General features: G+C 36.1%; 1 protein-coding gene across 2 annotated transcripts; it reads left to right on the top strand.

The window, feature by feature from the left end:
* The first annotated feature begins 21,755 nt into the window (after window positions 1-21,755).
* On the top strand, window positions 21,756-23,604 carry LOC115985545 (tropinone reductase homolog At5g06060-like). 2 transcript variants are annotated; one of them, XM_031108492.1, is made up of 5 exons: window positions 21,756-21,905; window positions 22,197-22,404; window positions 22,648-22,864; window positions 22,949-23,117; window positions 23,204-23,604. In XM_031108492.1, exons 1-5 carry the CDS (start codon window positions 21,829-21,831, stop codon window positions 23,292-23,294), a joined length of 762 nt encoding a protein of 253 aa, XP_030964352.1. In that variant the 5' UTR covers window positions 21,756-21,828; the 3' UTR covers window positions 23,295-23,604. The 2 variants fall into 2 exon arrangements, with proteins under 2 accessions (XP_030964352.1, XP_030964348.1); XM_031108488.1 differs by having other exon boundaries at window positions 21,757-21,905; window positions 22,949-23,055.
* Window positions 23,605-24,143: the final 539 nt, after the last annotated feature.

Below are 24,143 nucleotides of genomic sequence, written 5' to 3' on the forward strand. Positions count from 1 at the left end.
TGGTAAGCGGTATGGGTTTTCGAGACTTAGCTCATTTTAATGATGCTCTTTTGGCGAAACAAGCGTGGCGACTCTTGCATAATAAGGAAACTCTCTTCTACAAAGTCTTTAAGGCGAAGTTTTTCCCAAACCACTCTCTTCTAGAAGCTAAGGAATCCAATTCTGGGTCTTACGCTTGGAAGAGTATCTTACAAGGCCGTGATGTCATCCTAGATGGGGCGTGTTGGAGGGTGGGGAATGGAAAATCAATAAAGATTTGGCAACATCATTGGCTGCCCCGGAAACATCCTACTAAGGTGCTCTCCCCTTTGGTGGAATCAATGGAAGAAGCCACAGTGGAGTGCTTAATTGATAAGAGCACTAGAACGTGGAATGCAACAATGGTGGATGGGATTTTTGCACCACAAGAAGCGGAAGAAATAAAAAATATTCCGTTGGCTAGAAAAGAATCGGAGGACACACTATATTGGCCTTGGGAGCAAGATGGAAGATATAGTTGCAAAACGGGCTATAGATTTTTGAAGGAAGATGAAGTGGGTTTTCCGGTAGCGGAGAATCAAGACCATGAAAAAGAGCTTTGGAAGAAGATATGGGCTCTTGAATGTCCTAATAAAATAAGAAATCTAATTTGGAGGGCATGCCGTAACTCACTCCCCTCAAAAAGCAACCTTTTGCGTCGGAAAATTATTACCGAGCAAAGGTGTGATCGGTGCAAGGAAGAAAATGAAGACATTGTGCATGCGGTATGGATCTGTAAGGGTTTGGATGAAGTGTGGAAAATGGATAATATTTGGAGTTTTAGAAACCAAAGGAGCTTCTCTAGTTTTTCTAAACTACTGATCTGGGTATTTGAGAACAACAAGAACCCGGTTCAGTTTGCCTTCATCATTTGGTCCATCTGGCAGCAAAGGAACCAAATTCGAACCCAGCAAGCATTCCGGCCATTACTTCAGCTGTTCCAGTTTGCTCATGACAGTTATTTGGAGTTTAAAGCCCTAAAATCAGCTCCGGTTCCTAGCAGGATGAAGAGGAAAGTCCGGTGGAAACCACCTGACCTGGGCTCATACAAGATCAACTTCGACGGAGCTATTTTTGCTGGGGAAAAGTGCTCCGGTCTGGGAGTCATGGTTCGTGACAAGGAGGGACTGGTTATTGCAGCCATGGCCACTCGTGTCCCTCAACTCCTTCAGGCGATAGAGATTGAAGCTTTGGCTGCCAACAAAGCTCTTGAGTTTGCACAGGAGATGGGCCTATCTGATGTGGTACTGGAGGGTGATTCTTCCCTGGTAATGGCAGCATTGAGCTCTAAAGATCCTGGTTTGGCCCCGTATGGTTTGCTATTGCAAGACACTCTATCATTATCTTCAGCTTTTTCAAAATTATCCTACTCTCATACTAAGAGGGAGGGTAACACAGTTGCACACAACTTGGCTCAGTTAGCAGTTAATTTACCAAATTGTGTAATATGGATGGAAGATGTTCCACCTAATGTACTATCCTTTTACCAAGCTGATTTAGCTGGTATTTCCTAATTAGAAGCATTCCTTTGTGATTTCTCAAAAAAAAAAAAAGGTACTGTTCCTTAGATACCCCTTTTAAAATTCTGCCACCTGTCCAGCCATTTAAGTTTGCAAATGGCGTTAAGTTGGTCATTCGTATTTTTCTTTTTTACTTTTCTTGTTCTGCTGAAACCCAATCTGCCATGAAAAAAACAAGAAAAACCTTAAATCTCTCTCTCTCTCTCCAGAGAAAAAGAAAAGTTTTGCTAAAAGAAATCCTCTATGGACGATTCCACCTGTTCAAATGTCACCCATTCAATCAGCTTTGAGAACCCTAACCCCACTATCTTCCTCTTCCTCTTCGTCTTCATTTTCGCAACTGAAGCGGTAGCACAGAGCTGTCAAGAACTAACACGCGAAGGTGAAGCAGCAGCACGAAGCAACAACACATAGTGTCTCTTAAACTTGAACTAACACACGGAGCTGTTAAGAACAATCTATTCAGATAAGCTCATACCCAGTAGATCTAAGTCAAATTTTGCGCTTTTAGACTTGGTTTAGTTGAAGGCCGGGTTGATTTGGATTTGGAATTTGTGAACTGGGTTTGTGGGATTTATGAATTTTTTTTTTAAAGAAAAAAGAGAGAATTTTGTATTATAAATAGAAAAGAAGTATACAATGGGACCCTGGACTTAGCAACAACGTCCAACCCAAAAAAGATGAAACCATAAAACAGTGGTCTTACAAGAACAGAATAAACAAAATGCAGACTAAAAATTTTGGGTTTTTTTTTTTTTTGGATATGTAGGTTTTGGATGCTCTAGCATTGTAGGATGATTTGTATCTCAATATTATAGATTAGGTGTGAGAAATTGGGGTTTGGAGTTTTCTGGAATTTTGAATGGCTTTCACAGGAGAAAAGAAGAAGAAGAAGAAGCAGAAGAAGAAGAAGAAGAGGAGGAAGATACGGTTGGTTAATGCCGTTTACAAACTTAAGTGACTGGACACGTGGCAGAATTTTAAAAGGAGTACCTAAGGTACTGTATCTAAGTTTTGCCCTTTCTATTTATCATCTTTTGTCTGATTTGCTGAATAGTAATGCTTTCTTGACATATGCAACACAGGGTGAAGAACCTTTTTTTTTTTTTTTTTTTTTTTTTTTAAGTTTTTTTTGGTGGATAGAGACACAAGGTGAAGAACAAGTATGCGTTTGAGCAAGGCATTTTTTTTATTAAAAACAAGAAAATTAAAAGTTATGTGACAGTTTTTTGTAATGCAATGTATCAAATACGCACTCATAAAATTGCTTGTTTGAGTGGGACAAGTTTGTCATGCATTCTTTTTCCTGCATAGCTTTTACAAGCTTAAGGAAAACATGGTGATCCTAATATCAATGGGATACAAAGCAAAAATGAAGTAGATGTTTTGTTTCAAATAATATGTATAAAATGTATAGCTCAATGACATGTTTGGTATTTCAAAATTTCAACAAAAACATCCAAGATTCATCTCCTCTCTCCCCCACCTAAAATGTCTTTTTTTAAAAGATATAGTTCAGAGCTGAAATTATGGTATAATTTGCTACCATGAATTTAACAGTATCCAACTTCAAAAGCAGCTTCCCAGTCATGTACTTGCAATCCAAAAAATTTTTACAGTGGTCAACCAATTAATTGTAATTGAAAAACCAAATAAAAAATTCATTTTCTAAATCAAAAATATTTTGATCCAAATGTTTCATCCAAGTATATAAGACTATAAGTAATAAATTTACCCAGATACTCAAATAATGATCCCTATATAGATATAAAACTAACAATACTAGTCCTGGAATACAGAATTAGAATATCAAAATACATTGTCCAAAATGCTCATGGGGGTAAAACTCGCCTCAAAACAGCCAGAGCCCAATTACATGGCATATCTACCAAACAACGAAAGAATAAAAACACAAACCTATTAAACCCCTTGACTGATATATCCAAATCTATTAACACTACACTGTAACAGCATACCTTAGGAATGTGCTTGAAAGTGGGTTTTGCTGAAACAGCTGCTAAATAAACAAGAATGTGATAAAACATTAGAGCCATAGTCTTATATTGGAGGTTGTGAAGTAAGTCAGTCATCAAATCTAGTGCTCCAGGTATATAAGCACTAGCTAAAATGAAAAACAGAAAACATTAGACAAGCAAAAAGGAAGTGACTACATCAATTATCTCATATGTTCATGTCATAGTTCCATAAAACATATTGTTCTGGTTAGCAGCTGAAAAAAGAAAAAAATAAATAAAAACAGAACCTAGAACAGAAAATTTCTAACCATTAAGCCACATGACTAGGAACTCAGGGTTTGCTTCTAAGATCAATACTCAAAGAGTTTTTCATATTAGAAAACATAAAGCAGGCAACTAAAAAGAACCAGTGATAACAAGATGAACTTAATACCAACTCCAATCCAGTAACTCTATTCCAAAAACTAACAATGTGATAACAATAACCAAAAATGAAGTTTTCCTTTTACTGTGAGCCTGTAACTTGTCCCTATTTTATTTCCCAACTACTACACAACAAACAGTCAAACACTGATATTTTCTCTAATCTCTAGAGACTCTACTCTCTCTCCTATCTATATAATATAGTCACACAAAGTCACGATTCACAAAGACAAACATAGACTCATCAGTAAGATAGTCACAAAGCCTAAAAGCCAAAAAAAAATAACACAAGCACAGATTCCTCTTCAGTAAAAACACAAACACCACAAGCATAGATTCTGAGATTTTGAAGGATAGATTAAATACTTGAGTGTGAAGGCTGGAGCAGATCAAAGCCAGCAGCGCCGTCACGGCGAGATGGGTGTTGCGTTGTGGGTGTGGCCGTGTGGGTGTAGCATGGGTCTGAGAGATAGGTCTCGTCGCTCTCGCATGGTGGCAGCGTCACGGCATGGGCAGCGGCAAAGTCTCTCACTCTGAGTCTCTCGCCTCTCACTTTGTCTTTTGGCCTAAGTATGTGTTTAAATACAGCTTATTTTGCTAAAAACTAAAAATAATAAAAAAATAATTTTTTCTTTTCTATTTATTATTGTTTAGTACTGTTCATTGGCCTAAATTCACTGTTCATGGCCAATGAACAATACATAACACGCTGGTTAAAAAAAAAAAAGGCTTGAGACACGGATGCACAAACGCGGACGCCCAATACAATTGGACCTTAAACTCTTCTTTTTTTTTTCTTTTTTTCTTTTTTACATGTGGGCTGGCTGGCTAGGACGTTGGGTTAATGGTTTACAATTTCAGAGGGGCCCAAGCTTTTTGTACGGGGGCCAAGTCCTTTTTAAAAAAAATAAAAAAAATAAAAAATTTAACCTATTTAAAAAAAAAAAAAAAAATTTGGGCCAGAGTGGCCCAAGCCCCTACCTGTGTATGTCCCTGGACTTGCAAAACCAAAAGGAAAACAAAAACAAAACAAGATTAATAACAATTCAACAATACAAAAGCCAAACGGCAAAAAACTCAGATGGAAAACTAAAGAATAAGGATGAGACATACTGAGATTTTAGTGACGAGAAATGGTAGAGACTTCAAACAAAAGGGCAGAGAAAGAGAGGAAAATCAGTGGTTGTTATCACCGACATTGAAGAAAAGAAGATTTAGGATGAACTAGGGTTTTTCTTGGGCGTAGGATCTTGTGAGCTGTTCAGCTTATGGACCGAAAATTGAAAATTCAAAAAAATAAAATTGCAGGCGTGAAGGATTCGAACAAAAGTTGCTCGGTAAAAAATATAACGACTTGCCACCATGTTGATTCAAACAAAGTATAGAGATGAAAATTGACCTTTTAACAGCCAATTATGTTCAAATTACACGTTCCAACATTTTATAGGAACAAATACAAAATGGCTTTAGAATGACAAGTTTGTATAAATTTTGCAAAACCCAGAGAGAGAGAGAGAGAGAGATAAGTGCTTTGAGGCACCGATAAGTCTTCAACAATGAAAACATTTCATTGCTATTAGGGCTCTCTCAGACTTAGCTAGTAGAGGCTCTGGTGACTCAAATGAGGCTCACACTTATCATTGTGGTCGATATGCTAAACTCTCAATGACAAAATAATTTTGATAATTTTTTTAAAAAAAGACTGGGTTGTTCGTTTTTGGTAAAATCGGTCAATTGTGCTTAATTGTTTTTAGCTTTTCTATTGGTAATTTTTGTTATTGTGGAAATTTTTTAGGATGTTTATTTTGTTTTAGATGGGTCTAAATATAATAATAATTTTATGAAACAAAACTGCATAGACACTTTAGTTGGGGTGGTTATACTCGTGTCAGACACAGTCATTTGACACTTCCGCACATGTGGATCTAATGAAAATGCCTAAAAAATATAAAACCTGGTATAGTAGCCTTGATTGATGACTATTTCATACTAGATCTGTAGTTTTAATTCAAGTGTTTACTGAAAAGTTTAAAATTGTCAACAATCTTTGTATTGGATTTTTTGCATAACTTGCTAATTGTATAGTCACCCTATTTCCAACCTTAGACACCACAATAAACACACAACTGTGATTAAGTTGTAGATGTTGCATAAGAACAATTAGAGAGCACACAAGGTTATACATCTTCGGTTTTATAGTATATATTGATGATGCATAGAAAATCAGTAGGCTAAATGCTTCGGGTTTCAATGGGCTTGAGATTGTTTGACAGGCCTGAAAAGAAAGAAGCACAAGATCAAAGGTGACTGGGGTGAACTAGCCAAGAACCCTTTGATGCTTAAGTTAGTTTTCTCTCTTGAAATCAGGAATTCCAACTCTATAAGTGGTGAAAAACTTACTTTGATTTCATATGGTTGAGTCCTTTTATAGTGAGATTTGGAGTGGTTACTTGTTTAGTAACTTCCTCAACATGGATGGAAGTTAGAAGGTTTAGACTTAATTTCTACAACTGTCATCAGAAGTTAAGAACTTAGTGGGAAGTTAGAGCAATGAATAAGAATTTTGCTCCTACTTCAGAATAGCAGAACGTGGTCTAAATCATAAGCTTTTGGATATAGATTTACTCCGAAAATTTCTAAGTGTTTAACGGTCGTCCAGGTGACTCCATGCTAGATGACCTTCTTACACTTGGATGACCTTTCTGGTCTTGAACGACACTATGGACAAATTGGAGATAGTCTAATTTTTGGTTCACCATCATATATAAATAATAAAAATATAAACATCAAGAAAATGACCTCAACTATGTTATTTTATAGGGAGGTATGCCCTTGAATGTGATGAAAGCTACCGAGGGAGATACGTAGGAAGTTAATTGGTATATTCAAATATTTGTGGAAGAAACCGAGATAATTCCAGCTGATTTTTTTTGTGAACAAGAGTAATTATTGTGGTTAGGCTAATTTCATGGGATGCTTCTTTTTTTCTTTTTCTTTTTTTGGTTTTCGATTTTAGGTCTAAATTTTTTAATAACTTTAAAAAATTACTATTGTGATGAGTGGTTATTAGTAAGTAAAAAAGTGACCTTAGTGATAAGCCTAAATGTAAAATTATGGTCAAATGTGATATTGATAGTGCTTACTATGACAATTGAACTATCAATTGTAAGGAAAAAAATAGGGTACCATCGAATGTAATAAAAGTACGGTCAGAAGTAATATGGGTACTACCCTATGTAATAATGGAACAGACAAATTTGAGAATAAAAAAATAGGGTATCACTAAATGTGATAAAAATAGAGTCAGATGTGATGTTGGTGTTACTTAATGTGACAATGGAACCATCAAATGTGAGAAAAAAGTAAGAGAACCACCAAATGTGAGAAACAACTGTCACATGTGATGTTGGAACTATACAATGTGAGAATGGAACTGTCAAATGTGAGGGAAAAAAAGTAAAGGAACCACCAAATGTAAGAAAAGAACTATCACATGTGATATTGGAACTGCATAATGTGAGGATAAAACCGTCAAATGTAAAAAAAAAAAAAAAGAGTAAAGGAATCACCAAATGTGAGAAAAGAATTGTCACATGTAACAAAAATAGAACAGACTCGATGTTGGTACTGCTTAATATAGCAATGAAACCATCAAATTTGAGGAAAAAAATAAATGAACCACTATATGTAATAAAAAAACTGTCAAATGTAATATTAGAACTGCACAATGTGAGGATGGAACTATCAAATGTGAGAAAAAAGTTAGAGAACCACCCAACGTAAGAAAAGAACTATCACATGTAATGTTGGAATTGCACAATGTGATGATAGAATCGTTAAATGTGAGAAAAAAAATAAGGGAACCATCAAATGTGACAAAAGAACTGACACATATGATGTTGGAATTGCACAATATGATGATGGAACCGTCAAATGTGAGAAAAAAAAATAAGAGAACCACCAAATATGAGAAAAGAACTATCATATTTGATACTGGAACTACATAATGCAAAGATGAAACCATCAAATGTGAGAAAAAAGTAAGGGGACTATCAAATGTGAGAAAAAAACTGTTACATGTGATGTTGGAACTGCACAATGTAAAGATGGAACCGTCAAATGTGAGAAAAAAAGTAAGGGAACCACCAAATGTGAGAAAAAAATTGTCACATGTGATGTTGGAACTGCACAACGTGAGGATGAAACCGTTAAATGTGAGAAAAAAGTAAGGGAACCATCCAACGTGAGAAAAAAACTGTCACATGTGATATTGGAACTGAACAATGTGAAGATGGAACCGTCAAATGTGAGAAAAAGTGAGAGAACCACCAAATATGACAAAAAAATTACACATATGATGTTGGAATTGCATAACGTGAGAATGGAACCATTAAATGTGAGAAAAAGTAAGAGAACCACAAAATATGAGAAAAGAACTGTCACATTTGATGTTGGAACTGCGTAATATGGGGATGAAACCGTCAAATGTGAAAAAAAAGTAAGGAAACCGCGAAATGTGAGAAAAGAACTATTACATGTGATGTTAGAACTGCAAAATGTGAGGATGGAACCGTCAAATGTAAGAAAAAAAGTAAGGGAACCACCAAATGTGAGAAAAAAACTATCACATGTGATGTTGGAACTGCACAACGAGAGGATGAAATCGTCAAATGTGAAAAAAAAAAAGTAAGGGAACCACCAACGTGAGAAAAAAAACTGTCACATGTGATATTGGAACTACACAATGTGAGGATAAAACCGTCAAATATGAGAAAAAAGTAAGGGCACAATCCAATGTGATAAAAGAACTGTCATATGTGATGTTAGAATCGCATAATGTAGGGATGAAACTGTCAAATATGAGAAAAAGTACTGAAACTACTAAATATGAGAAAAAAACTCACATGTGATGTTGGAACTATAAAATGTGAGGATGGAACCATTAAATGTGAGAAAAAGTAAGGGAACTACCTAATGTGAGAAAAGAACTATCACATGTGATGATGGAACTGCACAATGTGAGGATAGAACCGTCAAGTATGAGAAAAAAGTAAAGAAACCACCTAATGTGACAAAAGAACTGTCATATGTGATATTGAAGCCGCATAAAGTGAGGATGGAACTATCAAGTGTGAGAAAAAGGTAAGAAAACCACCCAATATGACGAAAGAACTGTCATGTGTAACGTTGGAACCGCACAATGTGAGGATGGAACCATCAAATGTAAGAAAAAAAGTAAGGAAACTACCAAATGTGAGAAAAGAACTGTCACATGTGATGTTAGAACTGCACAACAGGAGGATGGAACTGTCAAATTTGAGAAAAAAATAAGGGAACCACCAAATGTGAGAAAAAACTGTCAAATGTAATGTTGGAACTACACAATATGAGAATGGAACCATCAAGTGTGAGAAAAAAGTAAGGAAACCACTCAATGTGATAAAAGAATTGTCATATGTGATGTTGGAAACGCACAATATAAGGATGGAACTATCAAATGTGAGAAAAAAAAAGTAATAAAACCATCAAATGTGAGAAAAGAACTGTTATATGTGATGTTAGAACTGTACAATGTGAAAATAAAACTTTAGAACTGTACAATGTGAGGATGAAACTGTCAAATGTGAGAAAAAAGTAAGGGAACTACCAAATGTGAAAAAAGAACTGTCACTTATGATGTTAGAACTTGAAAGTTCAATTAGTGTATAAAAAACCCTTGAACGTTTAGACCCCCAATTACAAATAACCAATTCAAGTTTTATGACAAACAACTAGTGTGCAGAAAATGAACAAAACCTATAAACAGAATTGGTAAACAATCTAAACCAATTAAAATCACAACCCACAGCAGATAATAAAAGGCAAAGATAAAAGGGAAGGAAGATGCAAACACAAGGACAACACATAATGTGTTATCGAAAAGGAAATCGAAACCCTTGACGTAAAACCTCTCCGCCACCCTCTAAGCGATAAGTAATCCACTAGAAAATGTAGTTGGGATACATGAACAGCAATAGACCCTCCAAACCTAATCTACCTAGTGTACCTAAGCCCTCCAAGTTTCTTGCTCCAACGAGGTTGTGTCGAACCTATTTCTTTTCTAACTTCCCGGATTCCGCTACTTGACCATAGTATCAACTAATATAGATTGGTTCCTTCCTAACTGCTTCCCAGAACACCAAACAGCCCTCTCACAGTAATGGATATGGTGAGAAAAGGTTTTGGTAAAAGACCTCTCAAGGGTTTAACAATACAGAGGAAGAGAGTTGAGGAATTTGAAAAGACTCTTATGTAAAGATTGTAGATGAATCAATCTTGTTTTACTCTAGGGTTTCTCTCTCAAAATTCTCTCTAGAAGCTCTCTTTCTTTTGTGGGTATAAGGAGTATTATACTGAGATAAGAATGGAATGTGACGAGTCAGGTTTTTCAAAACAAGGCTGGCTTGCGGCTTGGCCTCGCAGCTTGACTGAGTCGCGAGATCCAGCCGCGAGATAACAGAACGGCCAGTTGTCCTATTTTGTCTTATAGTGCTCCAACTAGCATGACGCTTCAACTTCTGGCATGCTTGGCACGTATGCTGCTTCTGGTGGCTTGAAGCCGCGAGTCACCCAAGAGATCAAGTCGCGAGGCTCTGTTTTCTTGCACACTCTTGAGCATTTCAACACTCTATCTCACTCACTACCCTTACAACAATCCCACTTAAATACAGGGTTACTAAATGTTGAAATACAAGCAAATTTGACACAGAATAAAGTCAACAAGATGGTTGATTAAATTCAACCTTACAATCTCCCCCTTTGGCTATTCCGTGACAAAACCTAAAACAGACTCTAGACTTAACATATGAGTTGGGAACAGTTGAGCAAAACTCACTCACACCTAACTCTAGAAACTGTGAAACTCTTGAATCATATGAACATGAAACTCCTGAAACACAACAATACAACATGATCATTGTATGCAGAAAAGCATGAAATGCATATAAAGCAAGCAATATGTGATCAAGCAAAGATGGAGTTTAGAAATAAACCACGGCTTGATCAACAAAGCAATCACTACAAGGTAGTGACCACAATACTCATTCACACTTGGAATGAACACTTGAAGAAACAAGCTAACAAGCTCAATGCAAGTCACTTGCATGCCCAACACTCAACCAATGCACAATACACTAAGTATATGCATCTAGGAACAATCCTACAAGAGTACAAGAGTGACAGTACTTAACAAGAAAATGCATGACATTTAGTTAACAATACTGATTTAACAAAGTATAAAAGGCTGCATAAAGCATGGTACAAACCATAAAGCCTACAGATTAAAGAACATAAATCCTAAAAGCTTATAGAAGCAACATGGGTACAAACACATAATAAACTGAATAACAACTTAAAGTAAAGTATTGAAACTGCTTGCTAAAACACTCCCCCTTAGGTAATTTTCTCCCCCTCTAATCAAACTCCCCCTTTCATTGCATTCCCCTCCCTTATGACAGCATCTCCCCCTTTTTGTCATGGAATAGCTACACATCCTCTTCTAGCTTTATTTAAATCTAATCCAATTGAGTTTGAAGTGAGGTAAACTTCACATCCCATCGAGTGCTGTGATGGTGTAAAGTAAATGTGAGTGCGGACATCTTGGTATTCAACTCGTGGACAGATGATACAATGTGATCAAGTTTTTCGTCAAGGGAGAGAGTGCTGAAATGCGAGCCACTGTGAGATGTGGAAGTTTTCGGTTTGGCTCTCTTCTGACTATGACCAATGCTTGTGTTGAATGTACGCATGTTGACTGGATTCGGTTTTAGGCAAGGAGATTCATCTGCTGTTAGATAAATTCCTTTGAGCTTTAAGATCCTTGAAATGAGACAGCAAAAAGGAACACATATTCAGGACTCAGTTCATAGAACCGTTTTGCGCAGAACATGAAAGATGTGAGCACAGATGTCAATCTCTACATCAGAGATTAGGTCATGAAGAAACAAGGCACGTTCGAGGTTCATATACCCAGTGCTGGATAGGGGGTACAAATTGTGAAACATCATAATTGTAAGCACTCTCAGTTTCGGAGGAAGAGAGGAAACGCTAACTGAGTTTCCATTGGATGAGAATTCCAAGTCTTGTCCAAGACCCTCCTTAAGGAGTTCCTCATCAGGACAAAGATCATCATAAACCGGTGAGTGTCTAAGCATTGGTCGGTTGATGTAAAGGATCTCTGCCAAATATGCAGGAAAGACTGAAAAGTTCTTTCTCCTAACCCAGCACTTGAGTTCTTCTCCTTCCACAATCGCATTGGCATAAAATTCCTTTACCAAATTCTCATAAGCTTCATCCAGATCAGAGAGAAGGTAATTCCAATCTTTGTGAGCAAACCATTTTGGAATGTCAATGTCATGAAGTGATGATTGGTCAACAGGTCTTTCTAGTAAAGGTGTAGCATTTCAGAAATAATTCTCATAACACTGAAAGGCAGCATAGGATCTGAAGTTGTTGGGATCGAACACTCTTGATGAAGAACGAAACCCTTTTGTTTGAGGTGAGTAGTCATCGACATCAATGACAGGTTCCTTTCATTTGGAACTACCTCCTTTCACAGCTGCTTTCTTGAATGGAGACATTTCAAGTCTGTATCATTTAATAGAGGAAAAGAAAGAACACAATCCAACAGACATTATTAGCAGAGGGTTAGTTTCAAACTAGGGATTATGAAGATAACCCTAACAGCTGGATGGAAATGACCAGAAAATAACAATGAGGGACAATAATGACCCAATGTTGCCACAATAAAGAGTGGATCAGATTAAAACCACAAAAAAATAAGAACATCAGACACTCAAATAACCAAACACGGTTAAGAGAAATACGAATACCAAATAGAACACAAAATCCATGACGAAAAGGCAATAACTGTGAAAAATAAAGAGTAGAGGACAAAACCCATACCTTTCCTTGAAGATTGAGAGAATGGTAACAAAATGGTGGAAGAATTTGAAGATTACCACAGTGATGTTGAAATATTGAAAGTAAGACCAAAAAGTGAACAGTCACAGAACGCAACACAAGCAAATGAAGACCTTTTTTAAGAATAGTGTTGAAAATGAGCTCATTTTGCAAAACACGCAATTTTCGCGGCTGAGGTAAGTCGCTAGATAGTTGCCAAGATTACCCGCCAAAACACTTCAAATTGAAAATTTGAAAAAATTTTCTAAGTGTTTTTCGCTACTAGAAGTCTCACTCGCGAGGGAGTCACGAGCTGAGCCGCAAAAATCTCTGTGTACCCCTCGCGACTGGACCTTCCACTCGCGAACAAGTCGCCAAACCTGACCCGCGAGCTCGCAACTGTGGAATGCGACTTGACTTACCCGCGACTGAGTCGCCAAAACAGGGCAACACTATTTTTTGAAATTTTCAGTATTTGAAGAACAAAGTACTTTCCAAAAACACCTAAAACACTCAAAAATCTTTTTGTGTTTGAATCAACAAATATTGAGCATGTGAAAACACATTTTATCAAGTATAATCACATAAATGAATATGGCATTCATTGAACATAAACTTGTATGTTGTGTGTGGGTATCAACAATGAGATAGTCCTTAGTCTAACGTGAAGTTTCAATGATCAATTCAACCAAGGCATACACAATTAGCAATAGATCATGTGACCCATCTCAATTACAAAAGTATGCTTCTATGACCTACCACATGACTTGATTACATAATTTGGAGCTTTACATTTGACTCCATTTTCAATCATAACATTTGATCTTTTTGATCCTTTTGAGACAGTGACCTCTCATTGTGAGAGTGATATTTGATATTTCACCTTGATGAGAAAGCCTTTGGCTTTTTGAATAATCATTCACTATAATTATTGGTCCCTTTCCCTTTTTCCTAATCGAATACTAATATGTGCGACAGGCTTTTACAGCTCAATATCTCTTTTCATTTGGAGATTTACATTTGGTGAGCTCCTTTTAACAAAAACAAAAATAAAGAGTGGGAGGATATATAGGCACAAGTCTATGCATGTCTCAAGATCAACATAACCATTCACTAATCATTCATGACAAGTTTGAAGATCTATTTACAACAATCACATAGATTTCAAGATTTCTTCCACAGTAATAAGAGTGCAAAGAAACAAGCTACGCTCGTAAATGCATAAAGCCATTGGCACAAAGGTACAAGACAAAACAAGTTTTGAGACAAAACTCAACAAAGTCGACCAAACTTTTTGATTTTATACTTTTATATGGTTTTTGGATTTTTGACACATAAGAAAGAAAATATTGATCAAAAGAAACAATGTAAAAACAACAAAAACAAACAAAGCAGTTAACATCCAACAGAATCATGCTATACAAAATGCCAACAAAGTAGTGTGTGCCCCAACAAAAAAACTAACACATTGTAAATATGTGAAGCACACATCACACAAGAGATTCAAGGAATTGTACTAACACCAATAGTCTTACGGAGGGATTCAAACCGTGAACCATCGACAGGCTTGGTGAAGATGTCCGCCTTTTGATTGTTAGTGTGTATGAATTCAAGGCACACAACTCTTTTCTCTACCAAATCTCGAATGAAATGGTAACGTATCTCTATGTGTTTAGATTTTGAATGCTGGACAGGGTTCTTAGATAGATTGATGGCACTGGTGTTGTCACAGAAGACACACATCGTCTCTTGAGGAATTCCATAGTCATGGAGTAATTTCTTCATCCAAAGAAGCTGGGTGCAGCAACTTCCAACGGCTATGTACTCTGCTTCAGCAGTAGAGAGAGACACGGAATTTTATTTCTTGCTCATCCACGAGACAAGATTATTACCAAGGTAGAAGCAGCCTCCTAAAGTACTCTTCTAATCGTCCACACTACCAGCCCAGTCAACATCTGAATACTCGGCAAGACAAGCATTTGAGTCATTTGAATACCACAGACCATAGTCTGAAGTTCCATTGATATATCGAATAATTCCCTGAACCGCAGTCAGGTGTGATTCCTTTAGATTAGCTTGATATCTGGCACAAACACCAATGCTGAATGCAATGTCCGATCTACTAGCTGTAAGATAGAGTAAACTTTCAATGATACTCCTATATAAGGTAGGACTCACTTCCACTCTAGAAGAATCAACATTCATTTTAATAGACGAGCTCATGGGAGTGGAGGCATGTTTTTTGGAATCTAGTCCAAACTTCTTAACAATGTTTCTAGCATACTTTTCTTGTGAAACGAATATACCTTCCTTCTGTTGTTTGACTTGAAAGCCTAAGAAACATGTGAGTTCCCCCACCATACTCATCTCAAATTCTTTCTTCATTTCCTTAGAGAATTCAATAGCTCGATCTTCAAAGGTAGCCCCAAACACTATGTCATCAACATATACTTGTGCCACAAGGAGATAATCTTCATCATTTTTGACAAACATAGTCCGGTCGGCATATCCCCTTTTGAATCCTCTATCTAGGAGGTAATGTGTAAGCCGATTATACCAAGCTCTAGGCGCTTGTTTTAAGCCATAAAGGGCTTTCTTCAATCTCAACACATGATCAGGAAAGTGAGGATCCTCAAAACCTTTTGGTTTCTCAACAAACACTTCTTCATTCAGGTATCCATTTAGAAATGCACATTTTACATCCATTTGATAGAGTTTGAAGTTCATAGTGCATGCAATGGACATGAGAATTCGAATAGACTCAAGTCTTGCCACAGGAGCGAAGGATTCATCAAAGTCTACTCCTTTTACTTGAGTGTATCCTTGAGCTACTAACCGAGATTTATTCCGTATTATCTCTCCATCTTCATCGGTTTTGTTTTTGAATATCCATTTCGTGCCTATGACATGAACATTTTCAAGCCTTGGAGCAAGTTCCCAGACATCATTCCTCACAAAGTAATTCAGCTTTTCATGCATTGACTCAACCCAATTCTCATCTTAAAGAGCCTCTTCTACCTTTTTGGCTTAAATTGAGCAAGGTAGCAATGATATGTTACATGATTGGCCAAAAGGATGTTTCCTTTTTTGAGGCGAAGACCTTCATCTAGAGACCCTATGATGTTGCTTTCCGGATGGTTCTTAATCACTCTTGATGATGGCTTCTTTGATGTGGAGACTTCATCACTCCGTGAGATGGGAGGATGGACTTCTGGAGGAGTGAGAGGACTTGATGTTCTAGACATTGATCTTGTTTCCATTCTTGGGTTCATGGGAGTTGATTCTTCTTCCGGTGTAGATCCTTCAACTTCTATATCAAGAGCTTCGACCTCAACATCGGGTTCTTTGGTGCTCAGCCCTTCTCCATCATCAATCATTTCTACCTTTGTTAAGGCATCATCAATCTTGACATTGATGGACTCCATCACTGTCTTAGTTCTCTTGTTAAAAACTCTATACGCCTGGCTAGTAGTAGAGTACCCAAGGAAAATACCTTCATCGCTTTTTGCATCAAATTTCCCAAGATTCTCCCGATCATTTAGGATATAACACTTGCTTCCAAACACTCGGAAATACTTTACTCTGGGCTTCTTTCCATTCCAAATCTCATAGGCGATCTTCTTTGTTCCTACTGGGAAAAATATTCTATTGCCAATGTGACACGAGGTGTTCATAGCTTCTCCCCAAAACTTTTGAGGTATTTGCTTGTTAAGTAACATGACTCTTGTCATTTCCTGAATCACCCGATTCTTTCTCTCTACTACTCCATTTTGTTGAGGCGTTTTGGGAGTTGAAAATTCCTTTTTGATTCCATTCTTTTCACAGAAAGACTCAAATCTTACATTCTCAAATTCTTTCCCATGATCACTTCTTATCTTGGCAATAGAGACCCCTTTCTCATTTTGTAGTTTCTTGCAAAGAATTTCCAACCTTTCATATGCTTCTGATTTTTCTCTAAGAAATTCAACCCAAGTGTATCTTGAGTAATCATCCACAATGACCATAATGTACCTCTTTCCTCCTAGGCTTTCAGTTCTAGTAGGCCCCGTTAGATCAACATGAAGTAACTCTAAACACCAAGAAGTAGCAATCACATTCACCTTGTGATGACTTGCCTTTGTTTGCTTTCCCATTTGGTATGCACCACAAATAGTCTTCTTCACCTTTCCAAACTTAGGAAGTCTCTCAACTGCTTCAAGTTTAGACACTTTAGCTACTTGTTTGAAATTCGCATGCCCAAATCTGTGATGCCAAAGTTCCAACATGTCAACACGAGCACTTCTACACGAAATGGGTGCTGTAGGAACTACTCCATAGCAGTTGTCTATAGTCTGATTTCCCTCCAAGACTTGAATCCCTTCTTCATTGATGATTAAGCATCCCTTCTTAGAGAATTGGACAAGGAAATCCTCATCACATATTTGAGTGATACTCAGCAGATTTGCCTTCAGCCCTTTGATGTATAAAACATCTTTCAACAGAGGTAATCCAGGTATCTCGATAATCCCTTTACCGAGAACTTGAACATGACTTCCATCACCAAAAGTCACATAGTCACCAACCTTCTCTTTAAGTGTCTTAAACAGTGATTTATCCCCTGTCATGTGATGAGAACACCCGTTGTCAAGATACCACGAGCATGAATTAAATACCTTCAATGAGGTATGCACAAATAAGCTCACATGAGATAAACATTCTTGACCTTCAAACATAATTTTGTCTTCAGTTTTCATGCTTCTGTTAGATTTACATTTCATTTTCAGATTATTAATCATCTCACGCAACATTCTATTTTTTCTTTTGTACTTCTTAATCAAAGATTTAGATTCAAATATGCTATTATTGAAGATGTGATTCTCATTTTCAAAATATTTCAATATGTGAACAAATATCCTCGCATGTTTCTTAGTTTTTAATAGCTCTAAGAGTTCATTGTTAGGACACCCTTCAAACATACTCATAGAGTCATTTTCATAAACACTTCAACTACAATTCAGCATGACCCTTTCCATAACAGCATCTATAACAAAGGGGTCAAGGATCGCACTTAGGTAATTAAACCACAACAAGTGCACCCACTCTAATACCAATTGAAAGTTCAATTAGTATATAAAACACCTTTGAACGTTTAGACCCCCAATTACAAAATAACCAATTCAAGCTTTATGACAAACAACTAATGTGCGGAAAATAAACAAAAGTTATAAAAAGAATTGGTAAACAATCTAAGCCAATTAAAATCACAACCCACAGCAGATAATAAAAGGCAAAGATAAAAGGGAAGGAAGATGCAAACACAAGGACAACATACGATGTGTTATCGAAGAGGAAACCGAAGCCCTTGGCGTAAAACCTCTCTGCCGCCCTCCAAGCGGTAAGTAATCCACTAGAAAATGTAGTTGGGATACATGAACAGCAATAGACCATTCAAGCCTAATCCACCCAGTGTACCTAAGCCCTCCAAGCTTCTTGCTCCAACGAGATTGTGCCAAACCTATTTTTTTTCTAGCTTCCTAGATTCTGCTACTTGACCATAGCATCAACCAATGTAGATTGGTTCCTTCTTAACTGCTTCCCAGAACACCAAACAGCCCTCTCATAGTAATGGATATGGTGAGAAAAGGTTTTGGTAAAAGATCTCTCAAGGGTTTAACAATGGAGAGAAAGAGAGTTAAGGAATTTGAAGAGACTCTTATGTAAAGATTGTAGATGAATCAATCTTGTTTTACTCTAGGATTTCTCTCTCAAAATTCTCTCTAGAAGCTCTCTTTCTTTTGTGGGTATAAGGGGTATTTATACGGGGTGAGAATGGAATGTAAAAAGTCAGGTTTTTCAAAACAAGGCTGGCTTGCGGCTTGGCCTCACGGCTTGACTGAGTCGCAAGATCCAGTCGCTAGATAACAGAATGGCCAGTTGTCCTATTTTGTCCTGTAGTGCTCCAGCTAGCATGACGCTTCAACTTCTGGCATGCTTGGCACGTGTACTACTTTTGGCGGCTTGAAACCGCAAGTCACCCACGAGATCAAGTCACGAGGCTCTGTTTTCTTGCACACTCTTGAGCATTTCAACACTCTATCTCACTCACTACCCTTACAACAATCCCACCTAAATACAGAGTTACTAAATGCTGAAATACAAGCAAATTTGGCACAAAATAAAGCCAACAAGATGGTTGATTAAATTCAACCTTACAGAATTGCACAATGTGAAGATGAAACCATAAAATGTGAGAAAAAAGTAACCTGGTATAGCAAGTTACTAACTAGTGAGTGCCGTACCCCTTTTTTTGGGGTACCGTAGAATTACTCCATAAACAAAATTAATTTATAAAACTTTTAGTAGTAGACAAGATCATTGTGCAAGTTATAATCAATGTTAAGATATAAAAAATAACTTGAAATACTTGTATATCTGTCCATTCTTTCAGTTCTCTGTTCCCACTCAGTTCTTTCCTTTCGTCAATATTTATTTTTTCTTAGTATTTCCTATTAAATCGAACTTCCCTACATAATCGCTTACAAATACACGCAAAAGATCTCATTTGTTAAGAGCTGGCAATAATGTAATGACAATAAACAGAGTTTAGTTGAACATAATACTTCGCCTAATCTAAATTTAACTTTATTTCATATCCTTTCATTAACCTGAAAAAGATTCATTGGATTCTTAGACCGGGGTGGCTCTATAGAGAGTTTAGGATGATCACAGGACCACCCTAACCTAGAAAAAAAAAACAATTACCATGTATAAATTTTAAAAATTTATGATTTTTTTATCATTAAAAAAATTTTGTAACCACCCCAATTTTTTTTAAGGCCCAACATAATTAAATTTTGGACAAAATTTGATAACAAACTTGATTGTAGACTAAGGCTACAACTCTATTCAATATTTTTTTTATTAAATGTGAATTTTAACAAATTCACCATTTAATTTCTTCTTTAAATCCTCCATACTTGCAAAATTTCAAAAAGATAAAAGATCAATATTTATGTTGTCAATCAACTATTTAAATTTTAAGTTTTTGCAGTCTAAAATTATACATAAAAAATAATTTAATGGGTCGAATGGTAAATAACATCCAATTGGCATGAAATTTTGACATATTTTAAGAATATAGAGAACATGCAATTCATCGATTAGATTTTCAAAATTTTGTTCTTAAACTTTGGTCCCTTTAATAACATATTAAGTCCTTGCAAATAAAAATAAAGAGTCCAAGAAAATTTTTATTTAACTAAACTTTTGAAGAGATGTAGTTTGTAACATTGATAATGAGACTATCATATAATGATTTCAAAATAAATAAATAAATAATTGTAGAAGGAAATTATAAGATTTTATTTATTTGCATGTATGTGTTTTTGTCTATATATATTCTTTTTTTATTAAATTTTGTATAATTTAAGTTTCTTAATAATCACTCTTACAAAAATGCTTGAAACCGCTACTATTCATAGAACATGCTTTTGTCTTACTGTATTTGTACGTTGACGTTTATAACCTCCTCATGGTTTCTACGAAATTTAACTAGCATCCTCCTCCGATGCTAGAAAAAATCTGTTTCAGTGAAATTTACCCCTGTGCAGCATATTGTCAATCACGTCCATATGCTGACAAGAGAATATCATTAACAGAATTGAAAATATTTTTCATGCGACTTGAGATCAAAACCGTATGATCATGTCTTCCTCATCATTCATATCAACACTTGCCGATCAATGGACAAATTAAGCTAAGAAATATTGCTTGGACAACCAAATACCAAGTTGGATTTAATTTGAACCCATTACTAAAATCACTTTTTTATCTATCAGTAGTAACTTATCATCTACAATTTATTTGTTATGAAAATATTATAGGTGTAGTATTTCTTTTAATTATCAGATAGCTTGTAAGCCTAGTAGAGTTCCAATGGAACAAAATCTAAAACTGAGTAAATTTCACGGAGAACTACTACTTGATCCAGGGGTTTATAGAAGACTGGTTGGTAGATTGTTATACCTTACTATTACCAAACTTGACATAACATACTCAAAATATAAACTTAGCCAATTTATGTCTAAGCCTAGAAAACCCCATTTAGATGCAACTTATAAAGTTTTGCAATATATCAAAGGTTGTCCTGGTCAAGGGATTTTGCTATCTTCCATATCATATTTTCATTTGAAAGCCTTTACAGATGCTCAATGGGCAGCATGTATTGACACCAGAAGATCAACTACTAGTTATTGTGTTTTCTTGGGAGAGTCTCTGATTTCATGAAAGTCTAAAAAACAATCCATAGTTTCTAGATCATCTGCAAAGGTAGAATACAGAGCTATGGTTGTGATTGTGTGTGAAATTACTTGGCTGTTAGCATTATTAAAGGATCTTAAAGTCTATCATCCACAACCAGCATAGCTCTTCTGTGATAATCAAGCAGTAATGTATATTGGAGAGAACCCTGTATTCCATGAAAGAACTAAATATATCAAGGTAGACTATCATTTAGTTAAAGCTAAGGTACAAGACAAAGTGATCAAGTTATTTTATACTACTACACATACACAATTGGCAGACTTGCTTACAAAAGCACTTAGTGCTCAACGGCTTGCTACTTTACTTACCAAGATGAGCATCATTAACATTCACAGTTCTAGCTCTCATCTTGTGCGGGAGTGTGAAAATGATCGAGATCAGAAGAAGAAAAAGAAGCAAATGCAGAAGTAGCAAGTTAAACGACAGAAAAGTTGGTTAAACTACAAGTAGTCTAGATAAGCTATTCTTTATCTGTCGTAAATAACACACGTGTATATGACACGTGCAGTAACAAACTCCCTGATATTTTGGTAGTTTGTTTTTCACTTTCTGCTACTAATATATAGATATAGGATCTTGTACGGTCTTAATCAATTCAATAAAATCTAAAAGTTTCGAGCTTTCCTCTCTAGGTTTACAAATCTTACAGAATGGCTCAGCCCGATAACAGTAGGTGGTCTCTTCAGGGCATGACCGCTCTTGTTACCGGTGGAAGCAAAGGAATAGGGTCCCTACTTTCTTTCCCTTTTGTGTTCCCTTTTTTGCTATTGTTTTTAACTAGAAAGCTTCATCAATAACTTATTCTTACTACTTATTCTTGCAAATATTTTCAATCATAATACTTTCATGCTAGTAGCTCTCCTTTATGCATGATAGTATGATATGTATCGTCAGTTCAATTATATTAAGTGATTCACCTCATAATAGTATATTCATTCAAAAGAAGCTCAAGCAATGTTCTCAACGCGTTGATTCGCTAAAAAAATTGATCCCCTTTTATTACTTTGTGATTAATTAGGCATGCTATTGTGGAGGAACTAGCAGGTTTTGGAGCAACTGTCCATACATGCTCTCGAAACGAAGTCGACCTTAACGAATGTTTAAGTGAATGCAGAAAGAAGGGTCTCCAAGTCACTGGTTCAGTGTGCGATGTATCCTCTAGAGCTGAGAGAGAGAATCTAATTAGCACTGCCTCTAATCTCTTTAATGGGAAACTTAACATCCTTGTAAGTCACCCCTTGGTTATGCTTATTTTTTGGTTAATCCCTCCCTTAAGGTTGTACTTCAGCACATATTTTTATGTATGCATTTGCATAACTATTTTGAAATAGTGATGCAAATAAGCTTTTAAAAAACAAATCATCCAGAAATTTATTTATTATGTCAATTTATTAATAACACTAGCTTTTATTAGCATTTTTTATATATTTCCTAATCGGTGCTATTGTTCAATAATTGCATGGATATAGATAAACAATGTGGGGACAAACAAAACAAAACCGACCTTGGAGTATACGGCCCAAGATTTCTCTTTTATCATGGCCACAAATTTTGAATCAGCTTATCACATGAGCCAACTTGCCCATCCTCTATTGAAAGCTTCGTCAGCAGGAAGCATTGTCTTTGTGTCTTCAGTTTGTGGGGCCATATCAATCAGTACTGGTTCCATATATGGAGCAAGTAAAGGTAACTTAAGCTTGTCTCATCATTTTTTGGATTATATTATTACTACTTTGAGCTACAATATTGAAGGTCTTTATAAGTATGCAGGGGCAATGAATCAGCTGACAAAAAATTTGGCATGCGAGTGGGCAAAAGATAATATAAGGACCAATTGTGTTGCGCCTTGGTTCATGAAGACCCCTTTATCCCAACCTGTAATGACCTTTTCATCACACCCGTGTGCTTTTTTCTTTTTCTTTTTCTTTTTTAAGAAACGGTAAAATTTTAACCTATCAATGTATCGAAATTAATTACTAGCTTATTAAATTATGTCATAATTATTATTTTCCTTTTCTATTGTAGTATTTGGATGATGAAAACTTTTTCAATGCTATTATCTCTCGAACACCTATGGAACGCGTTGGAGAGCCCAAAGAGGTGTCTTCCTTGGTAGCATTCCTATGCCTACCGGCGGCCTCATACATAACGGGGCAGACTATATGCGTTGATGGAGGTATGACAGTGAATGGCTTCACGTTCCCATAAGCATATATGGTTCAAAATTACCGCAAACAAATGCCGGTTTCCGTACTTTGTAGTATTGCATAATAAGGCAATTTCAATTTGATCTCTTTTGCGTGTCCCTAATTAGTTTTGTTACATTATGATGTATGCATGTAATCACCAATAAACTATTACACTATTGCGTGCATAGATATGAGTCTTTTGGCAAGTGAAATTGATTTATTTCATGTTTTAGTTTATGTTGAAGGATAGTTATTTTTGTGATCATAACACGTAGCACCCTGCTACTGGTTGGACCATTCGATTTGGATTTGTGAAAGGGAACTTAGGTTGCATTTTGGATTTGAGAAAAACTTAGCTTATTTTTTTTTTTAGCTTATTTTTGCTCCTAAAGTGGGTCTCATTTCACTGTTAAGTGGATCACATTACTCCAAAAGTCAGCTTTTTTCTACATACTTTCATCAAAATAAGTGGTTTTCAATTTTTAGTTTCATCAAAATAAGCGGTTCTCAAACGGACCCTTAATCTTAAATATCTTCCTTGTCAAGTGCTTCAATTAGGTTACCATTTTGTTCTCTAATAAAACTATGGTTGGTATTAGTGAACGATAATCATGGTTAAGCAATGTAGGGAAAGTAACAGGAAAAACCATTAGTTTACTTTTTTAGTTTTTAAACTAAAAGCTAAAGATTACTATTAGCTCTGAGATTGGTATTTGAAGAACAAATCCAATCTTGGGAATTCGTATTTGTCTAGCCCATTTTTCACCTAGTGGATG

This window comes from Quercus lobata, chromosome 1 (assembly GCF_001633185.2).
Source record: "Quercus lobata isolate SW786 chromosome 1, ValleyOak3.0 Primary Assembly, whole genome shotgun sequence".
Lineage (NCBI taxonomy): Eukaryota > Viridiplantae > Streptophyta > Magnoliopsida > Fagales > Fagaceae > Quercus > Quercus lobata.

Bases quoted from the DNA above. Each gene is read 5' to 3' on its own strand.
- LOC115985545 (XM_031108488.1), top strand. From the start codon at position 21,829: ATGGCTCAGCCCGATAACAGTAGGTGGTCTCTTCAGGGCATGACCGCT. The intron at 22,405-22,647 runs GTAAGTCACCCC...GCATGGATATAG, and splicing joins ATGGGAAACTTAACATCCTT to ATAAACAATGTGGGGACAAA. The intron at 22,865-22,948 runs GTAACTTAAGCT...ATAAGTATGCAG, and splicing joins CATATATGGAGCAAGTAAAG to GGGCAATGAATCAGCTGACA.